Here is a 24,553-nt window from a genome sequence, read left to right on the forward strand (position 1 = left end):
AAAATTCCAAGTTTTATGTCGATAAACAAATTATTTCTATCGTAGATATGCATGCGTATATGTTGTGTAACGTATTTGTGTACCGTAAATTTCCGCGACTTGAAAGAACAATTTTCTTTCGACGGCGCGAACGTGTCGATGCCGCAGTGGCACGTCGAGAACAAAGAATGTAAACATGATAACAGCCGTGTATGTTCCGAATATATCGCAACGGCTCTCGGCCCTCCGTGTTTTTTGCGCTCGCGCGAATTGCAGCGTATGCAAATAGAAAAGAAGCGTATCGCACAGGGGAAAATCCAATCATTTTATGCGATATGCCACAAAAATTAAATACACAAAATGAATATACGAAAAATATATATGATTAAAGAGAGAAAGAAAGAGTTTCAAATCTATCAAAACTGTTCGCAAAATTGTTTTAAAACGAATTAAAGATATTGAAAAATGCGATATTAAACATATTTAAAAAAAAGAAAGCGAAACACTGCGTTATATTTAAGTGAAAAATGCAATGTCCATCCTAGTTGTTTTTGTCGTGTTCAGGGCAGGAAGGAACTGTGAGAGTTGTTTACGCGTTATATTCAGAAAAATACAGATCTGCAACACGATTGGAATTTCCCGGAAGACCACTACTGGTCGAGATGTACATAGCCATTGGCTAACGTCACGATTCAAAGTAGTCGAACGCTATTCCAGAGAGAGATAATTTTTCCAGAAAATTAAATCGTTGCAGCAATGTTTCGTGCCATTTATAAAATGTAACTCTTGATACGTCGCGCAGATGTACGTGAGATATGTCATTATGCGCTGCGATTATCTAGCATGATGTGACGTCAATCAGCGCGGCGACGTCGTGACACGTTGGTTGGTTTTTTTTTTCCCCCGAATCGACAGTAAATGTTATATCGCGAAATCACATGTCTCCCTGCATTGTTAAATAAATATTAGCGTATAAATTCAATATGTAATTTATCTGCGAAACATTGATAAACTGTAGCGACAATTTCATATTAATAACAATAAACAATTATAAAAATTAAATTTTTATAAATAAATGTTTGTCACGTATATAATGGAAAAGTATTTTTCTATGTAAGTCATATTCTTTTCTTACACACGCTGTGTGTAGTTAATGTGCTGTTATGCATCCGCAGCTGCAAAACTCCTATAAAGAACCGTCAAGACAGAAAATATGCATTATTCAATTAAACTAAAAAGTAAACGAGCTTATGTACGCGAAATCGTGCTGAGCGAGTCTAAAGTGCGGACGAAGGAAAGAGAAAAAATAAAAGCGAAGAACGGCGGGGCGATAACGAAAAAGCAGTGGAAAATACAAGACGCGCAATAATGATCTTTTTCGCCGATGCATGGATTGGCATACTTGGGATTTCCCGATGTACGTGATAATTTTCCGCTGCGCTCGAAGCGTGTAAAAAAATGATGGCGCCGATTAAAAGAGCGAATTGTTATCGGCGCGAGACGACCCGCGGCGCGTTCGCGGCGAAATTGCAACACGATGTCGAATTGAATTCCATCGCGCCATGATCGAGAGCCGCTGTAAACAGCCGAGAAGCTTAATTATCAACGTTATACTAAGAGCGCAGTAAGCGACAGACGTCCGCGCAAGGACATTTTGCATGCCGCGTTAAAGCACACTTTTTTTTTCGCAACTACCTAAAATGGGAATGATTTTCGACTCACCTTGCACGAATGAAAGAACGGATGGGACGACCTCGCGAAACTATCGTCGGGGGCCCTGGGCGCCTAACCTGAACCGATCGCGTTTCCTTTCACAGAAACGAAGCGAAGCACGTTCCTTGCGCGTTTTCTGACAATCGTCTTGACGTCACACGCTAGCGCGTGCGAGAAAACGTCGCCAACGTTGTCGACCTTGCGGTGAATTCGATAGGCCGTCCTGAGAGCGAGGCGAGATAGAGGGAGAAAAGCGGGAGGGAACGAAAAAAAAAAAGAGGGAGACGAAAAGAATCCAATGTGGCGAACGAGAAAGACGTAAAAATTTCCGCGCGACCACGTCGGACGGCAGTCGCAGTGACACTGACAGTGCTTCTGTCATCGTGCTATCGCCACATGGTCGCACCGCTTCGGCTGTTCTCGACCACGCTCGGCTCTCTCTATCTCTATCTCTTTCTCTCTCTCTTGCTATCGAGAGAGAAGTTTGCACGAGAGAACTTTGCCGGAGTCCTCGACTGTGCAACGTGACGAATGCGAGAGGACGGGGGAGAAGAGCGCGCGCTGCTGGTAGGAGATACAAGGGATGACTTCATTGGAGTCTCGTTGTGTCGCGTTTAAGCCGCTACCAAACGACACGATGACAGCTATTTTGCCGATCAACTTTGCATATACGCGTGGAAAAACGCGTTTCTCCCATAACCCGGGACATCCGCTCCGGTATATATCCGCGATCCGATTGGCGCCAGTGGCGAATGATTCACGTTTCTTCGTGTCGGAACGAATCATCGGTACCGAGAAATGCGAAATTGAACACGAGACGTTACGTCACAAACACCGACTACTTCCTGTGTAACTATCTTACTATCGAGTCTCTTACAGTCGAGGTTACCGTTGAATTAATTTCATAGACGGTTACTAGGTGTGAGGTATACGTTTCGGAGTAGTTTGAAACTTTTGTCTTACTGTTGTTTGGACAAAAATTGTACGCAGGATTTAGATTCACGATCGTACGCGAACAGTTTTATCTGCACAAGAAATAAATGCAAACATTACACAGAACAATATTAACGCGAATAATTATAAGAGATCAATAAGACCAAAACAGAGCCTGCTAAAAGAATGACTTAATAATAAAGAAAACATCGCACGGAATCAATAGATATTAAAACTCCATTCTTATAGTTTTTTCAAGTTTTGTTTAAATTATCTCGAGGCAACGAGTTCTTGAGATTGTGCTTAGAATCTGCCTAATTGAAATCTGGCTTTTCCTGAGTCCTGATTAATGATTATCATTGAGAACAGTGGCTCGTTGTGGGTCGCACACCACCCTTCTATCACAATAATGTAGCTTGGAAACTTTTTAAGCATACATCTTCTATATCGCTTAAAGAAACGTACTTGTGTTATTTTTAATGAGAACGCTGAAAGTAGAAAAAAACGAGAAAAATTCGGAGAAATTCCGTAAATCTGTCATGCACGAAAAAATTGTATAGAAATTTCAATATTAAAATGATATAGCTAATTTTTAATATAGTTTCCAATATAATTTTTTTTATTTTCCTATTTTCAGATAACTTTTCATATTATTTTTACTGCAGTTAGATACAGAAATCTCGAAGTCAGAAAAACTATCTCTCTGGTTCGATTAGCCTCCATATAGAATCGGTTCTACGCAGCATTCACATAAATGGCGAACAAAATTGTAGCCTGAAATTATTCCGTCGGTATTCGATAAAAATCGAGATAACCCTGGAACTTGGTTTGACACTAACTGTTTTTAGCACCAAAGTCCGAGAACAAAGGCCAACAGAGTACTGCGATGCTGCGGAGTCACGATCAGAGGTGAACGACACTGAAGAGAGTGAGTCGCTTGTTCAGCGACTCACTCGTAATTTTGGAAATTCCGCGAGAGACGCGTGCCATGACCTTGTCTGTATCGACGAAATCTTGCGCCAAGATTTCGCCATCTCGCTAAAGATGTCACGATTTCACTAAACAGATCCGTTAAAAAAATTCCAGGAATCACAACCAGTCTCTTTAAAAATTTTGGCATCTCCAATCTATGTTTGACAATCCTGACATACTTTTATCTCGCCTATCTCCGTTCGTTAAAATTATTAAGCCTGAATTATTAAGTCTTAAATAATACTTGTATAATTATTAAAACAAACTGAGAAAATTATAAATATCGCAATTCTTTATTCTAATTAATACTTGCATATAAAAAAAATCTCCTATACATGACATGACTCGAACATGCTTCTAGGAATGATTTGTGCATCAGTTAATATGAATAAAGTATTTTTATATTATAGAATATGCGTTTTTCGAGATGAGAAAAAATCTAGCAAATAAATCGACGCAACTCTTATGGCGACGATTCTTGTCTCTCATTATCGCATCATGTTTTCCGCCGTCGCAGATAATACGCGTGTAATCGATCCCCCGCGATGTAAAAGATACAGAAGTCTGATGAAACCGACACTTTGACTCAAGGCCGCATGATCGCTCACTTTTCACCGAGGATGATTGATTAGCTTGGATTCGTTGACGTCGATATACGTCGCGTAATATAGAGTAATTGACTGTTTTGTTAAATCTCATATTGCAATTATCATAATATCTGTCAAGATTATAATGAATCTATCATTATAGTAAATCTATCATTTTCCACACTCTCGATTCCTCTAATCTCGTTTACCGCATTGTATCCGATAATGCTGCTATGAATAAAAATCATCGACGGCATTAGGGATAAATAATGGAATAAAAGAAATTGTATTGTAGAATAAAGATTAACAATAATTAAACTGTTAATAATAATCGAAAAGAACTGATATAAAATTTTGATAAATCCAATTTTCAGTGGTAAATAGCTAACAATAAGTGCCATGTTTCAACAAATAAATAATAAAATTTTCATATATAAAACTTTCGTATATTTGTATATCAAAAATTGTGTTTAACTTGCAAATTGCATAAATTTTAATTTTGTGAAGCATCCGTCTAAGAAAATGACCTAAGTGACAAGTAAAAGAAAAGTTTGAAAACAGAATGATTATCGCAATAGCTTAAAAAATCAGTTCACGTTATTTCGCGGAAATTCCATCATCAATCTTCATGCCGAAAGACTTTCGGAAGTATCCTTAGGACGATAAGCGTTAAGGACTAAAGAGATGGAATGGAAAAAAAAAAAAAAAAAAAAAAAAAAAAACAGACGACCTCCTACGTAGAAGGAAAAAACACTTTGAGAGCACAACGGTCTGTGAATTCCTGACTAGTGACGTAATCATGAAGGCATTTCCGACTGGTTGCACTCTTCGACAGCCTCTCTTCGGAGAGGAATACCTACATAATCGCGTACATAATGCGAGATGGACCTCGAGACGCGACTCGTCCTCCCTTTCTTAGAAATCTGATGTCAAAGATGTTTTTAATCGAATCACAACCTGATTTTATCTATCTCGTATGACGCTCACATATATAATCTTGAAAATCACACGGCTAGATTTCACGTCAAATGTTATACACATGTACGCATTTTCACGTTTCTATATTTTCATTCGCGGATCCTGCATCAGCATGTGAGCCTGCCTATTTATACGAACTATGTTTTGTTATTACGCGCCTGTTTTCGCTTATCGAGAATCTTTCTCATTTCTTAAAAATACTCATATCTCCCCCGACACGTATTTTGCTTTTATCTCCTTTTTTCCCAGGAACGGTCATTAATATCATATATCAATTAGTTTGAAAAATGGAGTATAATAACTGTGTGTTTCGTATGTGTTCTGTTTAGTATATCGTAATCACACACATACACATAATTCATTTTTTAAATAAAATTTTATTCTGTTATGCTATTAACTCTCGTCTCAAACTTTGATTATATATACATTATCTTTTGTTATATATGTACATTTAAAAAGAAAAAGAGAAAAAAGAAGATTCAATTCTGTTGTAGTCATTATTTTTCTTTCTAATCACAATGAGAAAATTATCGCACAAATGTATTATCAAGAAATTACAACAAACAAAAAACTAAAAAGAGCAAACTTTTCTTTGTGTTATTTTATAAAATATTGTCCACTTTGATCAAAAAAATAATTTAATGTCATAATTCTAATATTATAATAGTGTGTTGAGGCTCATAAAATTCGTATAATTTCTAAACGCCTCAATGACACAATAGAATTAAATTTCCACCGTATTGTAATCCTCTCACATGTCGCGCGTGTGTTTCGATTTTTAACACTAATCCAGTTGACGATATCCGGACAGGTTGGTCCTTTGTGTCGCCTTTGAAGTTTTTGTGGCCTTCGTGTCTGTCGCGAGCGCGGACAATAGTTCCACGAAATTGGATACGTTTATCCCACGCGTCATAACGCACTCTTTAAAAAAGGGGCCCGCAGGGTTCTACGACCTCTCAAACTCGCGAGCGCATCGCCCCGAATAGCCGGGCCAGTTTATCATGCCATCATACTCGGGAGAACTCGCTTTGAATTATGGGCCCACGGGCCGCTCTAACTCCTCGATTCACCTATTTCTTTCCCCGCAAGTGTTACGAACGTTCCTCAATCCGACACAATATATATAAGAGCGCTTCTCTCTCTCTCTTTCTTAAAGAATCCAGATCTTATCTCTTCGAAGTATACCATGTTTTCAACAAAGGAGAATCCATTAGACAGCGAATAATAGCCGGTCGTTTCTACGCGACGGATTATTATGTGGAAACGACCGCATTAGATATTTCTTACTAAATCGCCGTCCGAGTAGGAAGAGCGTGACGTTGGAAAATTTTAGAATATTACATTGTGGAAGACATTATGAGAACGTGTATGAAATATTCGCCTCGGTCAATATTGGTTAATCGTCGTTTAATTACAGAAAATTTGCTTAGGCCTGTTTCTACCAACGTCGGTTAACTTTAACCTCCGGTTTATCTTTGTCTCTTTTTAAGAACGTATCTGAAAAAAGACAAAGATATAGTTTAACCGTAGGTTAAAGTTAACCGACGTTGGTAGAAACAGACCTTAATCGAATGAAAGATAAAATCATCTCATGTTCACATCGAATAAATTTTAAATTAAACTGAAATAATTTAAATTAAATTTTTTTTAGAGAATTACTATTATATTTATACTAAAAAAAATTTCTTAAATATATTTTATATATACACAGAGAATTTTCTCTTAGAATTTAGTTTGAAAATTATGATAATCGTGAGACAATATGGTATATGGAAAGAATTTTATGAGAATTTCTCTGATTAATATTTGTCACAATAAAAATAATATCTATTACAATAAAATATAAAATGTTTGATTAATTTTACTATGCAGTTAATCAAACATGTTTTATATTTTATTGTGATAGATATTATTTTTATTGTGACAAATATTAATCAGAGAAATTCAAATAAAATTCTTTCCATACCATATTGTCCCACAATTATCATGATTTTCAGGATAAATTCTAAGAAAAAATTCTGTCAGTATATATAACATACAAAAATTTTAATATTTTGCTGAAAGTACTCAAAATTTCGCATTTCAATGTCCCTCACAAATATTTAATCTTTATCTTGTATTCATGATATTTCTCTGGCATATTGCGACTCGTCGTATTAAAGCGGTATTCGTTTGTACCACTTTAATACCACAAGTCGCAATACCAGAAACGACGAGAGAAACGGCGGGCTTTCGGTGACGTTATTATAAGGAGATCTAATCCCAAGTGTGTGTGACGCATGAGCGCGGCTTACCATAATCCGGTGTGTATGTATATATGTGTGTGCGCCGACCGGTAATAATATTATTACGTTAATCAGAGCCGCACACTATCGTCTTTGTCGGTCTCAGGTAAAGCAAAGGCGCAGTTAGCAGACGTTATTATAGCGACGCGCTTAACATAAGTGACGTATTATCGACGATGTTATGACCTTGCAGAAATTGGCTCACCAAGCAAGAATTGTGTGCGATAACTTGATTGGAGTGCAATATGTCAACTTATGTTTGTCTTTTGGAACTATTCGTCCGATCGATATTATTTGATTAAAAGAATGAAAAAGTTTTAAAATACTATGGATATTGTGTGACTTCAAAGAATTTATATGTGTGTAAAAGATCTAAAGATATACATTTAATTTAACTCGAATGGTTATTTTAAAATATTGTGTTAACTGATATTGAAATATTGAAGTTAAACTCCATATTTTTAATATACATATGACGTATAATATATGACATTCAAAAATAAATGTTTATATTATTTAAGGTTTAAGACACTCGCTCTATCTTTTTGCATGATGTATTTAAAATATATGAAAGTAACTGATCATCCATTAAAGAAAAATAGTCAGCTATACACATTTAACGCGAGGCAATATTTGCAGAAGTATTTCAACATCTGGGCGATATTTTGCAAGATAAGAAAGCACTTCTCGCGAATGTAGGAAAGTTCGCAAGATTACGCAAAAAGATCCAGCGCTCACTCGGGGGAAAGTGTTGAGCCAATTGACGTCACTCATATGCAAGATATCTTTCTGCGAAATCGAGACCTTCTTTCGAGGTCGACCACACCGAATCACTAGTTCGTTACGCGCCGTAAAAAAAAATCCTTACAAGAGAGACTTAGAAGAGGTACACGCGCCGTTTCCTCTTTCGCAATCGGCGCCATAAAACAAATCGAGCGTACAATGTTGCAACGAGGAACACAAGGAGAATCTCGATAAATCGAGGTAAATCGTTAGAAAATCTTTTTTTTTTTCGAGAAGAGAAAAGATCGCGCAGGTTCTCTCTTTTTTTACAATTTCTATATTTAAAATAAATCTTTAAAATCAATTTTCTCTACTTACTTTTAGAGAAAAAATAAATAAGTTTTGTTTTAAAAAAATTTGATTTCGTGACGCATGATTAATTTCCATGTCGAAATAGCGGTCGTATTTAATTAAAATAGAGAGAGATAGACATTACTTCGAGACTTAAAAGACAAAGAAACTACTTTGACGAGAACCTTGAACAAGTTTTCCTCGTCGGAACGATCGACTTCCCGGAATGCGAAGGCGAACTTGCGGCACAACTCGTCACAAGTGCAGCCCGACAATACATCTTCCTTCCCGGTATCGGTCTATCTCGCTCTCGAGCACAATCGACATGTTTATGACTCGCGAATAATCGTGGCGGGCGTCGCATGTCACTACTATGAGGCAACGTGCACGCGACACGTGCGTGGATTTTCATTCATAAATCGCCGGCAAACTACGCGCGATGACTCATCCGCGCCCCGCCTCTCGCGAGACGCGAAACTTATTAGATAAGCATGTAAAAAATAAGAAAAAAAAAGGAATAATAAACGCTGGAAATTTCCACGCGCGACATCGCTTCTTAAACGTTGTTTCGCCGGTGTTTTGCACGATCCATATTAAAAAGAAAAAAATGCCAGGTAAATATAAACGATCGTGTAATTGAAAATAATCTGGATAGAATAGTATTTCGTAGACAACTGATATAAAATAAATACAAATAAATTTTTTATTCATATTTTGATGTATAAGCAAAACTTTGCCGTTGATAAGAAATGTTTATCGAGAAAGCAGGAGTTTTCAAAATCATATGACTTTTTTTAGCCGTAAAATGAATAAAATAAGCTTAGTTATCTACAGAAATGCTTTGTGATCAATGTGATAATCTCAATCATATTTTAATAGAGTTTATGACCGGAAATATAAAGTATGCATTTTTTTAGAGGCATAGAGAAATTCTATACATATATTTAGATTTGCGGGTTACTACTCGGAATAACGCGTTCTCTCTCTCTATTTTTGGTGATTGTGCCTTACGGAAGAGATAAATAACGAGGAAACATTTAAGAAGTATTTTCTTAATACCAAGAGCAGGATGACACCTCTTGCCTTATGACCTATAGTATTGCTCTCGCTAGACTTAACCCTGTCTTCAATGAAACCTTCTAATTGGCGGGTTAACGAGCGTTAACTATTCGCTTCCTGTCAGATTTAACTGCTTTCCTTCGGTTTCTTGCAAGCAACGTTTGCAAGAATTCCTAAAAAATTTTTCTCCTAATGATTTACTAAACGCGAAAATATTTTTATCTATTTATATGTCGATTTCTATAATCATGTTATAATGTAATCTTACATGTAACATATTCAAATTTGATTAATATCTAACGATATATATCTAAATTTGACAAAAAGATAATAACATACTTTGAATTTCTATTTGATGTTGTCTAATTTTCAATTAGACAACATTTGTCTTATAATACTTCAGAATGATATGTAGTGTTATTTATTCAACTAATTTTATATTGATTTATGTAGCTTAATTTTTAAGAAACTTTTACTTTTCAATTAGACAACATTTGAATTGATAAAAGTGAAAGTTTCATAAATCGACATAAAATAAATAACACTACATATCATTATTCTGAAGTATTTGAGGAAGAATATATTAAATTCTTGCGTTCGAGGGTCAAAGCCTGAGGATACGTTTTCCTGAAAAGGCGGAAATTGTTTTCGAAAGCATGACAGACTTCTTATATAATAGACTTGTTAGATAAACATCAGTTTCGAAGGAAGACCTTCTTTAGTCGTAAAAAATGCTATAGTAAAAATACATTCAGCGATAAGAGATAGTTTAGAAAACTTGGACACCGTTCCAAACTATTTCTTTAAATAACTTCAAAGTATATTTAAAAGTGAGAAATAATTTATCGAATTGAAAATATTCCAAGAATGTTCAATAATATAATTTTTAAAAAATTCTTTTATTTTCTCCTTAATATTTGCTAATATTATTTTCAGAATTTCACTAAATTTCTTTTGTAATTACTGTAAATAAATTAAAATGACTATGCCTATTTTTACTTCCTTTAATATAAATATATTTTATTGAAATATCCACTCTTTTTTATTATTATCAAAATATTCATTTTTTATTATATAATCTAATTGTAAGAGTATCGAGTTACTTTGAAAAATTATGTACGCATCCCTTGTATGCTTTCTTACTTTCTTTCAAGCTAAAATAATCCTTTTTTCCATTATTACAATAAAATATTAATTTAAATACACTTTATTATATACTATGCCATTTTCCTTCATAAATATATCAATCACGTTATTTATTTGTCAAGTTTGTCTGGAATATTCTCGAAATGAATAAGAAAGTGTCATTTAGCGATAAAGCGAGTAAATGATGCGTACGCCGAATCGAGATTCGTAGAAATCGGAGTCGAATGAAATCGGTGGAATCGGCAGGTGAGAGCTGTCGCGCACATCAAATGTGATAACTCTCTCTATCTCTCTCTTTATCTCTCTTTGTCGCTTCTTGGAAAATTTAAAATAAACATGTCATCACACGAGTATAAGTATCTCGATTATTAGTTTAATTGTAAACCGTTATTATATAAAGCTTTGTCTCTCTTTCTCTCTCTTCTACCGGTTTTCGTGACATTATTCGTCGACATGAAAAGCACGTAATTATTAACCGTTTCTTATGATTGTACATATTGTCCACTCGTGCATGCTAAGAGGTGGATTATTTTTAGAAAGAATAAAGAGCCGATTTAAGTAATGAGTTCAAAGAACAGCAACGACAGATTACAAGTTGCGATTAGTACGTATTTCTGAATTTAATAAGGCTAAACATGTGATACGAGAACATAAATGCGTAAAAATCACGCATATTACTTACGTTTAATATTTAAAAAAAAATGTTTGGAACAATTATACAGTCATGATAATTAAATCCTGTCTACAAAAAAAAAAAAAAAAAAAAAAAAAATACATGTAGTTTTACAAAAATTTGCATCTTGTTCAACGTATAGAACGAGATAATTAAAATGCAAAGAAAGAAAGATCAAAGCTTATATAAAATATTTAGTTTATTAACTTGTTATTTTAAACAAGAGATTAAATGAATGTTTTTGTAAGAACAAGACGTTAAAAAAATTCTTTCGTCAGATTATCGTTTGTGGTACTAAATTAGTTTGCAGTTCCACTCACGTTCCTTTGTTTAAGCGTTTTGTCCTTTTATGTATTTATCAATCATAAAGTACAATTACAATGTAAAGATAAAAATTTGCTCATCCTCGACACGCGTTTTTACTTACGAGCAGCTATCCATCGGTATCACCTCTAACAATAGTACGGCACATTTATCTAATCAGTGCGTTATTTTTGTCGATGTCGAGCACCGTAGATTGCCTCGCAGTCACGCCTAATAAATATACTACAGAAAGAAAATCCTGCACATTTAATGACGCTTAAAACATCCGACATCCGATTGTCGCCGGACGGGCTTCTCATTGTCAGACAAAGACGTTTGGGGAAAAATAATTTTTGTTCAGTTAGCTAATTTCCTTTTCTTTTAAAAATGCAGGGAACATCAACCGCAATTCACCTAGTCGCGATTCAAGTTTTGGAGTGCAGCTATAGTTTTAGCATTGTCGATCCAACCTTGAACTGTGACACCTGCACGAGCGCGTAATCGATGATTTGTGTGCGTTAAAAAATCGATTACGTTTTCGCTTGCGCACCGTTATTCGCGCGCGGCATGTTATATAATGTATTTTATCGCGAGTAATTATTTTTACATGAAAAACTCGCGATTATAATCGTAATATTAAACGTAATATTATAATATTAAACATTCTAAGATTCTGTATTTTAAACATCATGTATAAATGTGTATAAAGTTAAAATAATTCACAAATCAGTACTAACGATATGAAAAATATAAAATATTTAAAACATTTCTATATATGTATGTATATCAAAAAATTTCGATAAAATCTGCATACAGAATTTTATACATTACTTGTACATGTAATTTAACATTTTAATATTTTGCGAATGAAAGGCACTTGTACACATATTAAATTTGTATCGTGCGTATCGTGTTCTCTCAAAGGCGAATGATATAAAAATAAAATCGATGGGCAAAAATAATCGGGATAAATAATGTCGCGCGCGAGAGCATCTAATTCCCTGGCCAAAATCCTACCGCGATCGATAGCAACTCTTCTTACCATGGCATTCTCCTCCTTCGTAAGCTGCCAGTGATCCGCGACGATCGTAACCGGTGGATACATGGAAAACATCGTATAGCTGTGATCCTCGACGATATTGTCGTAATAACCGGCGCTGGGCACTCGTTGCGTCATCTTGTGTTTTAGCTAATTTCACTCTCACAATCAGAATCAAAGCGTTTCAACTGTCGCGAATTCGACTATCTAGTGAATATATACTGCATGAGAAAAAAAACTTGGCGAGAGAGAGAGAAAGTGTCACACTCGGTGTGTTCCCGCAAGGTTGATCCTAACGCAACGACGAAGAACTCGACACTGTCACAAAGCTCGGTCTATCGACGAGCCTGTCTAATCGTTCACTTAGTATTGCGCGTGCTTGCGTACGTCTGTCGACTGAGCCCGCCAACGTGACTGAGTAACTATATAGAAGGCCGACCATCGGTCTCTCCCCACCAATTCGCATACGGGCGCGCTCCGCGTGACGTCATCGCCATCTTGATTGCTGATTCGCGCGATAGTGACCGGCCAATCAACGCAGCCTCGCGTCTCGATGCTCGTTTCGACGACGATTTCACGGAATCGAGGAACGCACGGGGAACCGGAGCCCCTTTTCTAGGTAGCACGATTGTACCGCGGTAACTTGCATAATCGGATAAATCGAGGGGATCCATAGGCGACAATTTTTGACGGCACGCCGGAAGCGTGCAAATTGCGATTCGCAATTTGCACGTTCAGGATGTGCGTTCAAGTTGATGCGAAATTGGTTGAATCGATGAGGGTGATCCGAAATTTAAAGTTTTGTAGTGGGAAAAAAATAACTAGGCATTAGAGTTAATAAAATTTTTCTCTTTCAACGTTAAAAAAATCCAATTTTATCATCGACATAAATTTTGTTTGAATTTTTCCCTCCCTCTTTCTCTCTTGGAACGTGCATGATATATGTACTCTCTACGTCAAATAACGCGTTACGCGATGATTAGCAATGACTCACTGATGCTGACAGCAATTTTTAAAATAGGCGTGCGAATGCATTACATCGCAGAATCCATGTTTAACAATAACAATCCGCCGCACACGTGCGCAATTCTTTTTTCTCTCTCTTTCTTTATCTTTGTTCTGTGCCGCGTTTCACGAGTGCACTTTCTGCGTGCAACGAACCCTCGTGAACGCAAAAAGGTACGCGTTCTCCATCGTAAAATACGTTGTAATTTACAAGCTGTTTGTACGCGATCGGTGGATATTTGCCCGACGACTTATATACATCCGTTCTTAAAATTACAAACCAATGAACGAGAGAGGGTGGAAGGGGCAAAAAATTATTTATCCGGGGCAACATATCGCCAGATCTGTTTATGCAACAACGAGTGCTCTTGCGCTGCAACGCAAGCGAGGAACGTCTAATGTTTGCGACGCAGTTTCGGACGTACTAGAAACAATTCGAATGCTCCACGTGTGCTTCGAATTGTTAACTCAATTAATCCGTTTGTGAGACTATTGTATGAAATAATCAGATAATTATATGTATCTACACACAACGCGAAACATATTTATACCGATATAATTTTGATATTAAAATTTAACACTTCTTTTATTTATTGATCACCATGAGTTGTATTTATTTTTTTAATTTAATTATTCGATTATTTTGATAGAACGTACTAATAGAATTTTTTTTCTGAAAGAGTATAAAATTATATCTTCGACAATTTACAATTTGCTTGTCCGAGAATAAAGATAATTTTACAAACTCTTGTTACACAATGATTTATTTACTCTTTTTATAAAAAAACATGCTGTAAATTGTATTAAATTATTGGCTCTTTAATTTATATCTCTATAAAAACATTTTTTTTTAATTACAAATTATATACAAATCGGAAAAAACTCTTGTGTCTGATGTATCTTTCTCGAAAAATATTCCAAATAGTTAAAGGTTAAACCACAAAATCAAAAAGAAAATTCTGTTTTATATACTTTTATTTATTTTATGCTTTTAAATGTTTTCTAGATAAGAAATTCCAATAGAAAATTTCTCCATTTGTTTACAAACTGATATGCTCTTCAGCCGATAAAGATTTATGATCCGATAAACAAAAATTATGCCTGTTTGTCAACGAAAAAAACAGATGTTTAGAAAATATTCAAGGAATGCCAAATGCACTTTGCACTTGGTACTAAATTTCCCTACGCATGCACATTTCTGACAATCATACACAAACTTGTATACTTTCATATATGCATTAAGCATGTTACTTAGAGAAAATTTTCAAATTTTATTACGTTTTAATGGAACTTCTCCTATCTAAATAAATCAGTGAAAAGTAACATATTTTTTGATATTTCCAAAGTTAATATTTTGAGAGAGAGAGAGAGAGAGAGAGAGAGAGAGAGAGAGAGATATATTATATTAATTTTTTTAAATTACATAAAAAAATTGAACAATTTAAATATATTTTTAATTCACAAATATCGTGATATATCAATTCACTTAATAGCTCTTAACGAACAATAGCGCGTCTTGACCTAGTTACCTTACGAAACGTTTACTTTTCCTGATTGCCTTTTAATTGTTTGGCTAATAGAGACAGTTCCGAGTAATGGAAACCGATTTCACCCCAGGCAGCTATATTTTAATTGCCAACAGATTAAGATTAAAATAATAAAAATCTTTTAGAGGGGAAAGATTTATAATAAATTATTTAAATAAGAAATCGAAAGTACACCATTATGTAAATTGTGACTATGTTCTTGAGAGAAAATATTATTTGATTACTTGACTTAAAATTATCTGAAGTCTACATCGATTAATGTAAAGAGATAAGATTATCATCCTCTTTAAGATAACAGTAAAAACTTTAAGAAACAGATAAAGGCTAAAAGTTTCTGTAACATGAAGTAAATAAATAAGATTTTATATTGTCATAATTAATAGCTTTAGATATACCATTTTTTGTAACTTTTTTAATAGGAAAGGATCCAATGAGTTTAATTTTAAATAAAAATTAATCTAATTTTTATATAAAATCAATTTGGATGTGTAGTAATACATTTAAAGTTTTGAAAAGAATCGCATTAAGTCAAGATAATCGTTATCGCATTTCAAACTTATACAATAATATTCGACCAGTTATCTCTCTGTCTCCGATAAAAAAATCTTATTTATTTACTTTGAATTTTAAAAACATCTAAGCATATAGTTAATTGAAAAGTGCCTCGAAATTTTGTTAATATCATAGTTGTGTCTGGTGCAAACTAAAATTAAACAATTTATAAATATTTATTATGCAAAGTATGATTATACGTATGTAATCGTACAAGGATAACGATATATTATTGTTATCTATTATTAAAATATACATATGGATTCTCATTTGTTTGTTCGCTTTGTGAAACAAAAAGAGTTCACTGTCTTGGCGCGAGTTGACAAATGAAGACCTTAGAGAAGACGCGCCTTAACGAGCACAACGGGGTAACGAGAACGAAGATCCGCGGGCACCAGAGGATCGGCTTTGTTCACGCGACAAAGAGATATTTTAATGAGGAGGGAGGTTGGTTTGTCAGCGCGTGCGCGGATAACAAACGATGCCGAAATTCGTGCGAGAAAAAAAGTTTCGATCCCACCGCGCTACCCGGGAAAGTCCTGTAGGCATTTTCGATACTCAAGAGAGAAGGTACAATGCGGAATAAATTATATAGTGAAAGACTGTGAATCAGCCAGTTTTTTTTATTGTGCGGCGCGTGCCTGTATCTCTTAAGTATTATCCGCGTAAAAAAAAATCCACGAATCATTCTGATCTCGCGCATTGATCATTCGAAATAGAATCAATCAATTTGTTTCAAACTTTCTCTCAGAGAACTATTGCAAATTTTACAAAATAATTGTATAAATTTTTTCTACGCGAGAGTAAAAAGTGGAAAGATTAGTAACAGTCTAACACGGGCAGATGTACTTTTGTTCTCCCCTGTGGTCACATTATAAATATTATTTGCATTTTATCGCTCGAATCCTCCGTACGAACTCTATAATTAATAGAAGGAGAAATAATTAGGTGACAACAGCTGGCGCGGGGAGTTACTATCTGGCAACATAAGCGTTATTGCGCAGCAGTAGAATGCGATTCGTGTCGCGCGCGGCGAGTGCGTATACGTGAACGCTGCACGCGTGTTTTTAAATGGTCGAGCCGTCACAAAGCGCAGCGGCTCTTTACAAAACAGCTGTTGGAGGCAGCCGAAGTCGAGCACGCCGAGCGAAATGCTAGCTAGATCAATACCATCGCCATCCTGTTTACACACGCGGGGAATGTATATAGGGTGTCTTATATACAATTAGTGGAAGGTGGACATGAGATTTTATTCTTCTCAAATTTTAAGTCTTGCCTCATCGAAAATATCGAGAAATAATTACTGTTCTATATAACTTTTCAAATTAGAAAGATAATGTATTGCTTTAATATCTTGCAATTGCCTTGTGATTGCCGCAAAATAAATCTTGTAAAATAAAATTCGCTTCAATTTAGGTTATAAATAATGTTGCAATATTTTTTGGTCTATGTTTCTGATTAAGAAAAGTCTCTAATATTTATGATAGAATTGTTTAATTTTTACAAGAAGTTGAGCGAAAAGGACAGCACAAGCGTCTTTAAATAATTAAATGGTTCTGGAGCTGTTTTATAGTTACACAGAAAGAATTTTCTCTTAGAATTTACCCCGAAAATCATGGCAATCGTGGGAATACGGTATAGAAAGAATTTTATGAGAATTTCTCTGATTAATATTTATCACAAACCACAATAAATAATATCTATCACAATAAAATATAAAATGTTTGATTAATTTTACTATACAGTTTAGTAAAATTAATCAAACATATTTTATATTTTATTGTGATAAATATTAATCAGAACAGTTCTCATAAAATTCTTTCCATACTATATTGTGTCACGATTACCATGATTTTCAGGGTAAATTCTAAGAGAAAATTCTTTCCGTGTACAAAAAAATTAGTGCTTCGACGTTTTATTAAAAAAAACTTCAAATTTGAAGAAATATAGATAAATTTATTTCCTTTGAAATTTCCTTGGCTAACTTTGGGACACCCTATATAAGGGAGAGACAAACGCACTGGCACTAACCCCTGTCGATGCCACAGAGATATTGTTCGTCGCGACAAAGAGAATTTTCTACTTCCTGTCTGCATCTATAAATATACATGCCATGGCGTCGTAATAAATCACAGTGCAGATAGACGCGAATACTGTTATCATTAAATAAGTATACGTTATACGAAATGATAATGATGCGATTAACAACATGTTTAATAAACAGTTTTATATTAAACGTCCTGGAACATAGTTTTGTTAAATCGTAGATATCGTAAGAAAGAAAATAAATAAAAAGAAAAAAATAGTTATTTTAACATACTAATTTTAAAATACTGCATGCAAATCAAGAGCATAAGATAGCATAAAATTTTCTATATTTTATAATGTTTAACTGTTTATATTATATTGATTTATATTATAAAGATTTGAAAAATTACGTATTTATGTATAACTTTAATAAACATACGTTTTTCTGAAAAATAACAAATCCAATAGAAATTACATACATATAAATGTATGAAATATAAAAATATAATATAAAAAATTAAAATTTCAATAAAGATAATAACGTTACAAATGTTATATATGTCATTTTTACATAACAAAATTTTATATAAAAAATGGACAATTTTTCTGTTATATCAAAAGCAAATGCATAAATATTAATCTTAAATGCTCTATACACCAATAAATAATTTAGTGTGTATATGATAGTTGATAATAATCTCTTCTTTAATAAAAATATTACTACATCGAATACCCTATTCTTGATTGGAAACAATGGAATTTCTTTCGGTGAAAGCTTTAAAGCTTTGGCGCATGTCTAGACAGAAAAGCAAACAATTCGTTGTCCGCAGTTCAAGATCGAAGTCGCACACTCCTTTGTAGTGTGTCAAGATTGATCATCGAACCGCATCGCGTCAATGACACATCATTCTTAAACCGCAGTTCGATAATTCGCAGAAAAGAAAACCGTCGACGTCTCGCGTTTTAAAATTCGCGCGAAGACTCATTCGTAAATGCAAACACTCGGCGATCTGAAGAGACCATTGATCTTTCCTGATCGGTGAATGGACACGGTAATAAGAAAAATAACGCCCGATTAAATCGTTCCGTAGTAACTCGGAGGTTTATTGAAATGATGCATGTATAGTATGCACCTTAAAAGGACATCTATGCAGAACCGGAATGAAAGTTGTACTTTACCAATGTACAGGGACGTGTTTAATTTATTTGCAAAGTTTACACACAGAGATAATTTTCTCGTAGAATTTACCCTCTGAAAATCATGGTAATCGTGGGACAAGATATGAAAAGAATTTTACGAGAATTTGTCTGATTAATATTTACCACAATAAAAAATAATATCTATCACAATAAAATATAAATTATGTTTGATTAATTTTACTAAAAGTATAGTAAAATTTACTAAAAGTATAGTGAAATTAATCAAACATTTTATATTTTATCGTGACAAATATATATTATTTTTTATTGTGATAAATATATTAATCTCAGAGAAATTCTCATAAAATTCTATCTATACCATATTGTCCCACAATTACCATGATTTTCAGATAAATTCCAAGAGAAAATTCTCTCTGTATATATAGATTAGAAATAGAGTATAATAAGAAGAATTAAAGATATTTATATACAAAATATTTGTGACTATTATATTTTTCAGATTTAAAAAAAAATAAAATTATTAGACTTTCCCAATATAGAGTTATTATATGTAATTAAGAGCTACAGTTTTCGTTCTCTAGACGATAAAATATTTCTGTACCTGAGTAGACATCGCATGCCTGCGACAGGTAGTAAAATACAATTTGCTTTTGATAACGTTGATGACATTTTCGTGCGACTGTGGCACGTGAAAATGTGTTTTTCATTCGAACTCGAGCAGTTCGGTTTATAGCGATGACGGCACGCGCTTTATAAATTTAGCAGCAGGCTGCTTCTAATATTCTCGGATAAAGAAGCTCTTTGAGTGCAAAGTACAGATCACATTTGACACATTGTATTGCATTGTAATGCATTGTGTGTGCGTGTGTTGAAGAATATTTTTAACCCTTTTTGTACTCAAAAATGTAATGACATAAACGCGTGGTTATCAATGTCTTAGTATTAGTATATTAAATTTTACATCAAACCATGGGAAAAATTATTTAATAAATCAAATATTTTAAATAAATAATAATATATAAAAGTACACTAAGAGAATTTTCTTTTAGAATTTACCCTGAAAATCATGATAATCGTGGAACAATATGGTATGGAAAGAATTTTATGAGAATTTCTCTGATTAATATATTTATCACAATAAAAATAATGAACAAATATCTATCACAATAAAATATAAAACATGTTTGATTAATATTTACTAAAATGGTAAAATTAATCAAACATGTTTTATATTTTATTGTGATAGATATTATTTTTATTGTGATAAATATTAATCAGAGAAATTTTTATTCTGATAAAATTCTTTCCATACCATATTGTCCCACGATTACCATGATTTTCAGGATAAATTATAAGAGAAAATTCTCTCTGTGTAAGAGTATATAAATTTTTGATAAAAAATAAAACGACAGCATTAATAAAATTCTCGAGAAATTAAATTTAATAAATTCTTTAAACGGCTTTAAATAGGACAAATTTAGTTAATTTTATATCTTTTATAATTGTGGTATGTTAAATATTGCAGAAAGATTAATCAAAGCCAAACTTGAACATGAAATAATAATTAATTGATTACATTCATGATAGCATATTCCTATTGTTTAATAAATATTAATTTATTTGATTCTTTACTTATTCGTGTTTAATATAATCGTTTCATTGAAATCAATCTCGAGAGCATACTTTATATTGTAAAACCTTTAATGAATCATCACGAGCAGTATTGACAAACAGCACATGTATATCTTGTCTATAAGAATTTATGTTTCTATGAAATAGTATGCATTTTCCAGACGCGCGCACAATTGATATGTGTCATAGTAGCTTATAAACAACAGACCACGTAACTCTAAACGATTCCGCTAAACATTTAACGAAAAATAACATAGACATTATATCACACATATAATTGTGTGTTTATATAATCGTGTGCCTCATCTTTTCTGGATTTACAAAGATAAATTTGATCGATTGTCTGATTTATAAAATATCAATAAATTCTTCAAACTTACACTGAGAGAATTTTCTCTTAGAATTTACTCGGAATTTACCTTGAAAATCATAGTAATTATGGGAATATGGTATGAAAAAAATTTTATGAGAATTTCTCTGATTAATATTTATCACAATAAAAATAATAATATCTATCGCAATAAAATATAAAATATGTTTGATTAATTTCACTAAACTGTATAGTAAAATTAATCAAACATATTTTATATTTTATTGCGATAGATATTATTTTTTATTGTGATAAATATTAATCAGAGAAATTCTGATAAAATTCTTTCCATACCATATTGTCCCACAATTATCATGATTTTCAGAGTAAATTCTAAGAAAAAATTATCTGTGTGTAATAATTGTGATTATGTATTAAGTTATTGATAACTTTTTGTCATTCAATAAACTTTAACCAATTGAATTTTAAGTTTGCAGAAATTCAAGACTTTTTTCGACGATGAGCTAATTTAACTTATTGTTAGTAAACAGTTGTTAAAAATGATATAATATTTCGGATGTTTTATTACTCGAATGACTTGAATAAGTAATTATCGCAAGCTTTATTTATCTATGACGTACATGTTAGCGAAACGTTTCAAGAAACATTAAACTGCTTCTTACCTCTGTAAACAAGATAAGAAAGCAATGCGATATATATGCACTTTTACTTTGTTTCTATATTTTTACATATTCTTTCAAGTTTTATTTATTTGTTGAGGAGAAAATAAGATATTTATTATATGTTATAAAAAATAAAAGTTTAGCAATCAATTCAGAGATATGGAATGTGTATTTACTTAACCATTTCGTACTTCAAATTTGTATTTTATTTAAAAATTATACTTTAATGTCTAAAATATTTCTTTCTTATTCGATTTGTATACTTTTTTCTTTATTATAATTTAATTTTACACGATGAAATTATATATAATTGCGAAAATTAGAATAGAGAGAAGTAAGTCGCGCACGCGAGTCTATCTTCTCTTCCATCGAAACTCATCACACTTCGCCATAAGCGTGCACTTTGCGCCAGGTGCAATGAAAACCGCTTTAACGCATTATTGTCACGCCGCAAGACGTTACGTAATCGCGTAGCCGCGATGATACCTCGATCGATTGGAATTCAACGCGACGTAATCTCGCGTTATGCTCGCGACAATCCATTTGCATGAACGCGAAAGGGGAAAAAAACACATGCATACATTCCATGTTCGATCGATGCTACTTACGTTGTTGGGCAGCACGGCTGCATTCGCGATGCTGGAGAGAAAATCATGGCTGACACGGGAGCTCTGCGAGGTCCCACTGTCGCTGGACACGCTGGAGCTGTCGTACAACACGTCGGAGACGTCCAGCTTCATCTTGCCGTTCACTTTCGCGAATTCGCGTCAAAACTGGGGATCAGAATGTACCGCGGTTATAACCTCTCAAGATACTCTTACGATAGGAATGCAGATAGTCCGAGAGAGAGAGAGAGAGAGAGAGAGAGAGAGAGAGAGAGAGAGAGCGAGAGGGAGAGGAGGGAAAACGGACCCGGATCTTGACGGATGTACGTAGAACTCGAAGGCGACACGCACGAATTGTAGGTCCCTTTGCTCGAAACTGTGTAAAACTGCACCCGATGGATGACTCATACGTGGGGAATACCTCGCGCGCGCGTCCCGACAATCCGCGGCTCGGAAGCACGGAGAGAGTCGACGCTGCTCGAGGTCTCTCGAGCACGAATGACGTCATGGGCTATTCCCGGCCGGCCAATCCCGGTCGAGCGCGACAGTACCGTGTCACAATGTGTTCGATAATGGGCGCTATCGCGCATGAAACAAGAGAATTATCTGTCGCGCGGCGCCGGGCTTATTATTAGAACGTATTTTAATCACTTCTCATCTCCCTTCTATGTAATTATTATTTGCGACTCGACGTTTTAATTACATTAAAATCGACGTACAAGAGTATTAACATAGTGCATATATATACGCGGTTGTTGAGTCTTTGCGTGTAATATATTAATTGAACAAAGATGGAAAATTGATTTTATTTTCATACTAAAAGATATATATATATATATCATAATATATTATAATAAAAGAATTTGATTTTTCTTGTTTTCTCTTTTTAGGAGTGTTTGTAGAAAATATATTTAACTTTCTCCTTTCTTTCTTTATGAAAGATATCGAAAAAAATAAAAATTAAGAATAATAGAAATAAAATCTTAGCTTTACTAAACCATGTATGTAAGTTGAGGTGTATGTTTAAATACTTAAAGATGCAAGTTGAGCATCACTTTATGATAATGCCGCCAAAAAAACAGGCGTTCTATAGTTTTTTCAGGTTGAATTCCGAGAAATCTTTATATCTCGCGTTTAATATTTTATTATTTTCTCCAATCTTTCTTTCGCAATCTTTATTTCCTTTATTTTTTGTTACAAACAACTTTATATGGAAACGATAAAATTTTTTAATTAACATTTCTATTTTATTTTAACCGTTGTATTGAATATTATTCAGGCATATCTCATAGCTGTGTCATTTCACAAGATGATAATCTTATACTCACAACATTCCTGCGAAGGACGCATTAAGAGGACGCACGTGAGTGTCGTGATTTCTTTACTCGAGCCAACAGTTGCTTTCTTTTTGAATAAAAATAATATAGCCACATGTTTGTTCGATGTTTATCAAATCGAAGGAACGGCGCGTGATCACGTCTCAAGATAGATTGACTAGATGTGACGCGCGTGACATGTTTTATTAGAAACGAACTGCGTGAGATTAGATCCGTTACATTTAATAAATCAACGATTAGGCAATATTGCGATAATTACTTAGTTATTATTACATATCTCTTCCCGTTCCTATCAGTATACAATCCAATTATATTAGAGAGAAAGAGAGAAAGGAGAGAGAGAGAGAGAGAGAGAGAGAGAGAGAGAGAGAGGAGAGAGAGAGAGAGAGGAGAGAAGAGAGAGAGAGAAGAGAGAGAGAGAGAGAGAGAGAGAGAGAGAGAGAGAGAGAGAGAGAGAGAGAGGAGAGAGAGAGAGAGAGAGAGAGAGAGAGAGAGAGAGAGAGAGAGGAGAGAGAGAGAGAGAGAGAGAGAGAGAGAGAGAGAGGAGAGATGAGAGAGAGGAGAGAGAGAGAGAGAGAGAGAGAGAGAGAGAGAGAGAGAGAGAGAGAGAGAGAGAGAGAGAGAGAGAGAGAGAGCGTATCGCACAATATTTCTATTTAAAATTAGTGACAAAAAATCCAGTATTTTACCTCAATTTTGTCGATGCTTGGCCGAAAAGCCGGATAGTTGACGCTTGAATCTTGAATGGATCGATATGAATTTCCAGCTAACGGTTAAAACCGGTAACGCATGGACGAAAATCTCGAGCGAGATGCGAAATCCCGAGAGTGATGGTCGTTTCCGAGAATCGTGAATGAGTCACGCAACGGTCGCGTGGGCAAATGGGGATGGGGAATAGCCGGAAGCCGGAACATATCAGGAACAGAGACGTATGACTCACCCATCTGATATG

General features: G+C 34.2%; 1 protein-coding gene across 2 annotated transcripts in view; it reads right to left on the reverse strand.

Moving 5' to 3' along the window:
* The window catches only part of Kay (transcription factor kayak), a 34,105-nt gene extending 11,412 nt beyond the window's left edge, over positions 1 to 22,693 (reverse strand). The window contains exon 1 of one of the 2 annotated variants that reach the window (XM_083039139.1): positions 22,268 to 22,693. In XM_083039139.1, the coding sequence (XP_082895265.1) occupies positions 22,268 to 22,399 (132 nt within the window). In that variant the 5' untranslated portion in view covers positions 22,400 to 22,693. Of the gene's footprint in view, positions 1 to 12,744; positions 13,148 to 22,267 lie in introns of those variants that run through there. The other variant, XM_083039138.1, reaches the window with a different exon arrangement.
* Between the last annotated feature and the right edge of the window lie 1,860 nt (positions 22,694 to 24,553).

The sequence above is a fragment of the Prenolepis imparis genome, unplaced genomic scaffold (assembly GCF_030444845.1).
Source record: "Prenolepis imparis isolate NDT839.2.m4 unplaced genomic scaffold, iyPreImpa1.0 SCAF_5, whole genome shotgun sequence".
Classification (NCBI taxonomy): domain Eukaryota; kingdom Metazoa; phylum Arthropoda; class Insecta; order Hymenoptera; family Formicidae; genus Prenolepis; species Prenolepis imparis.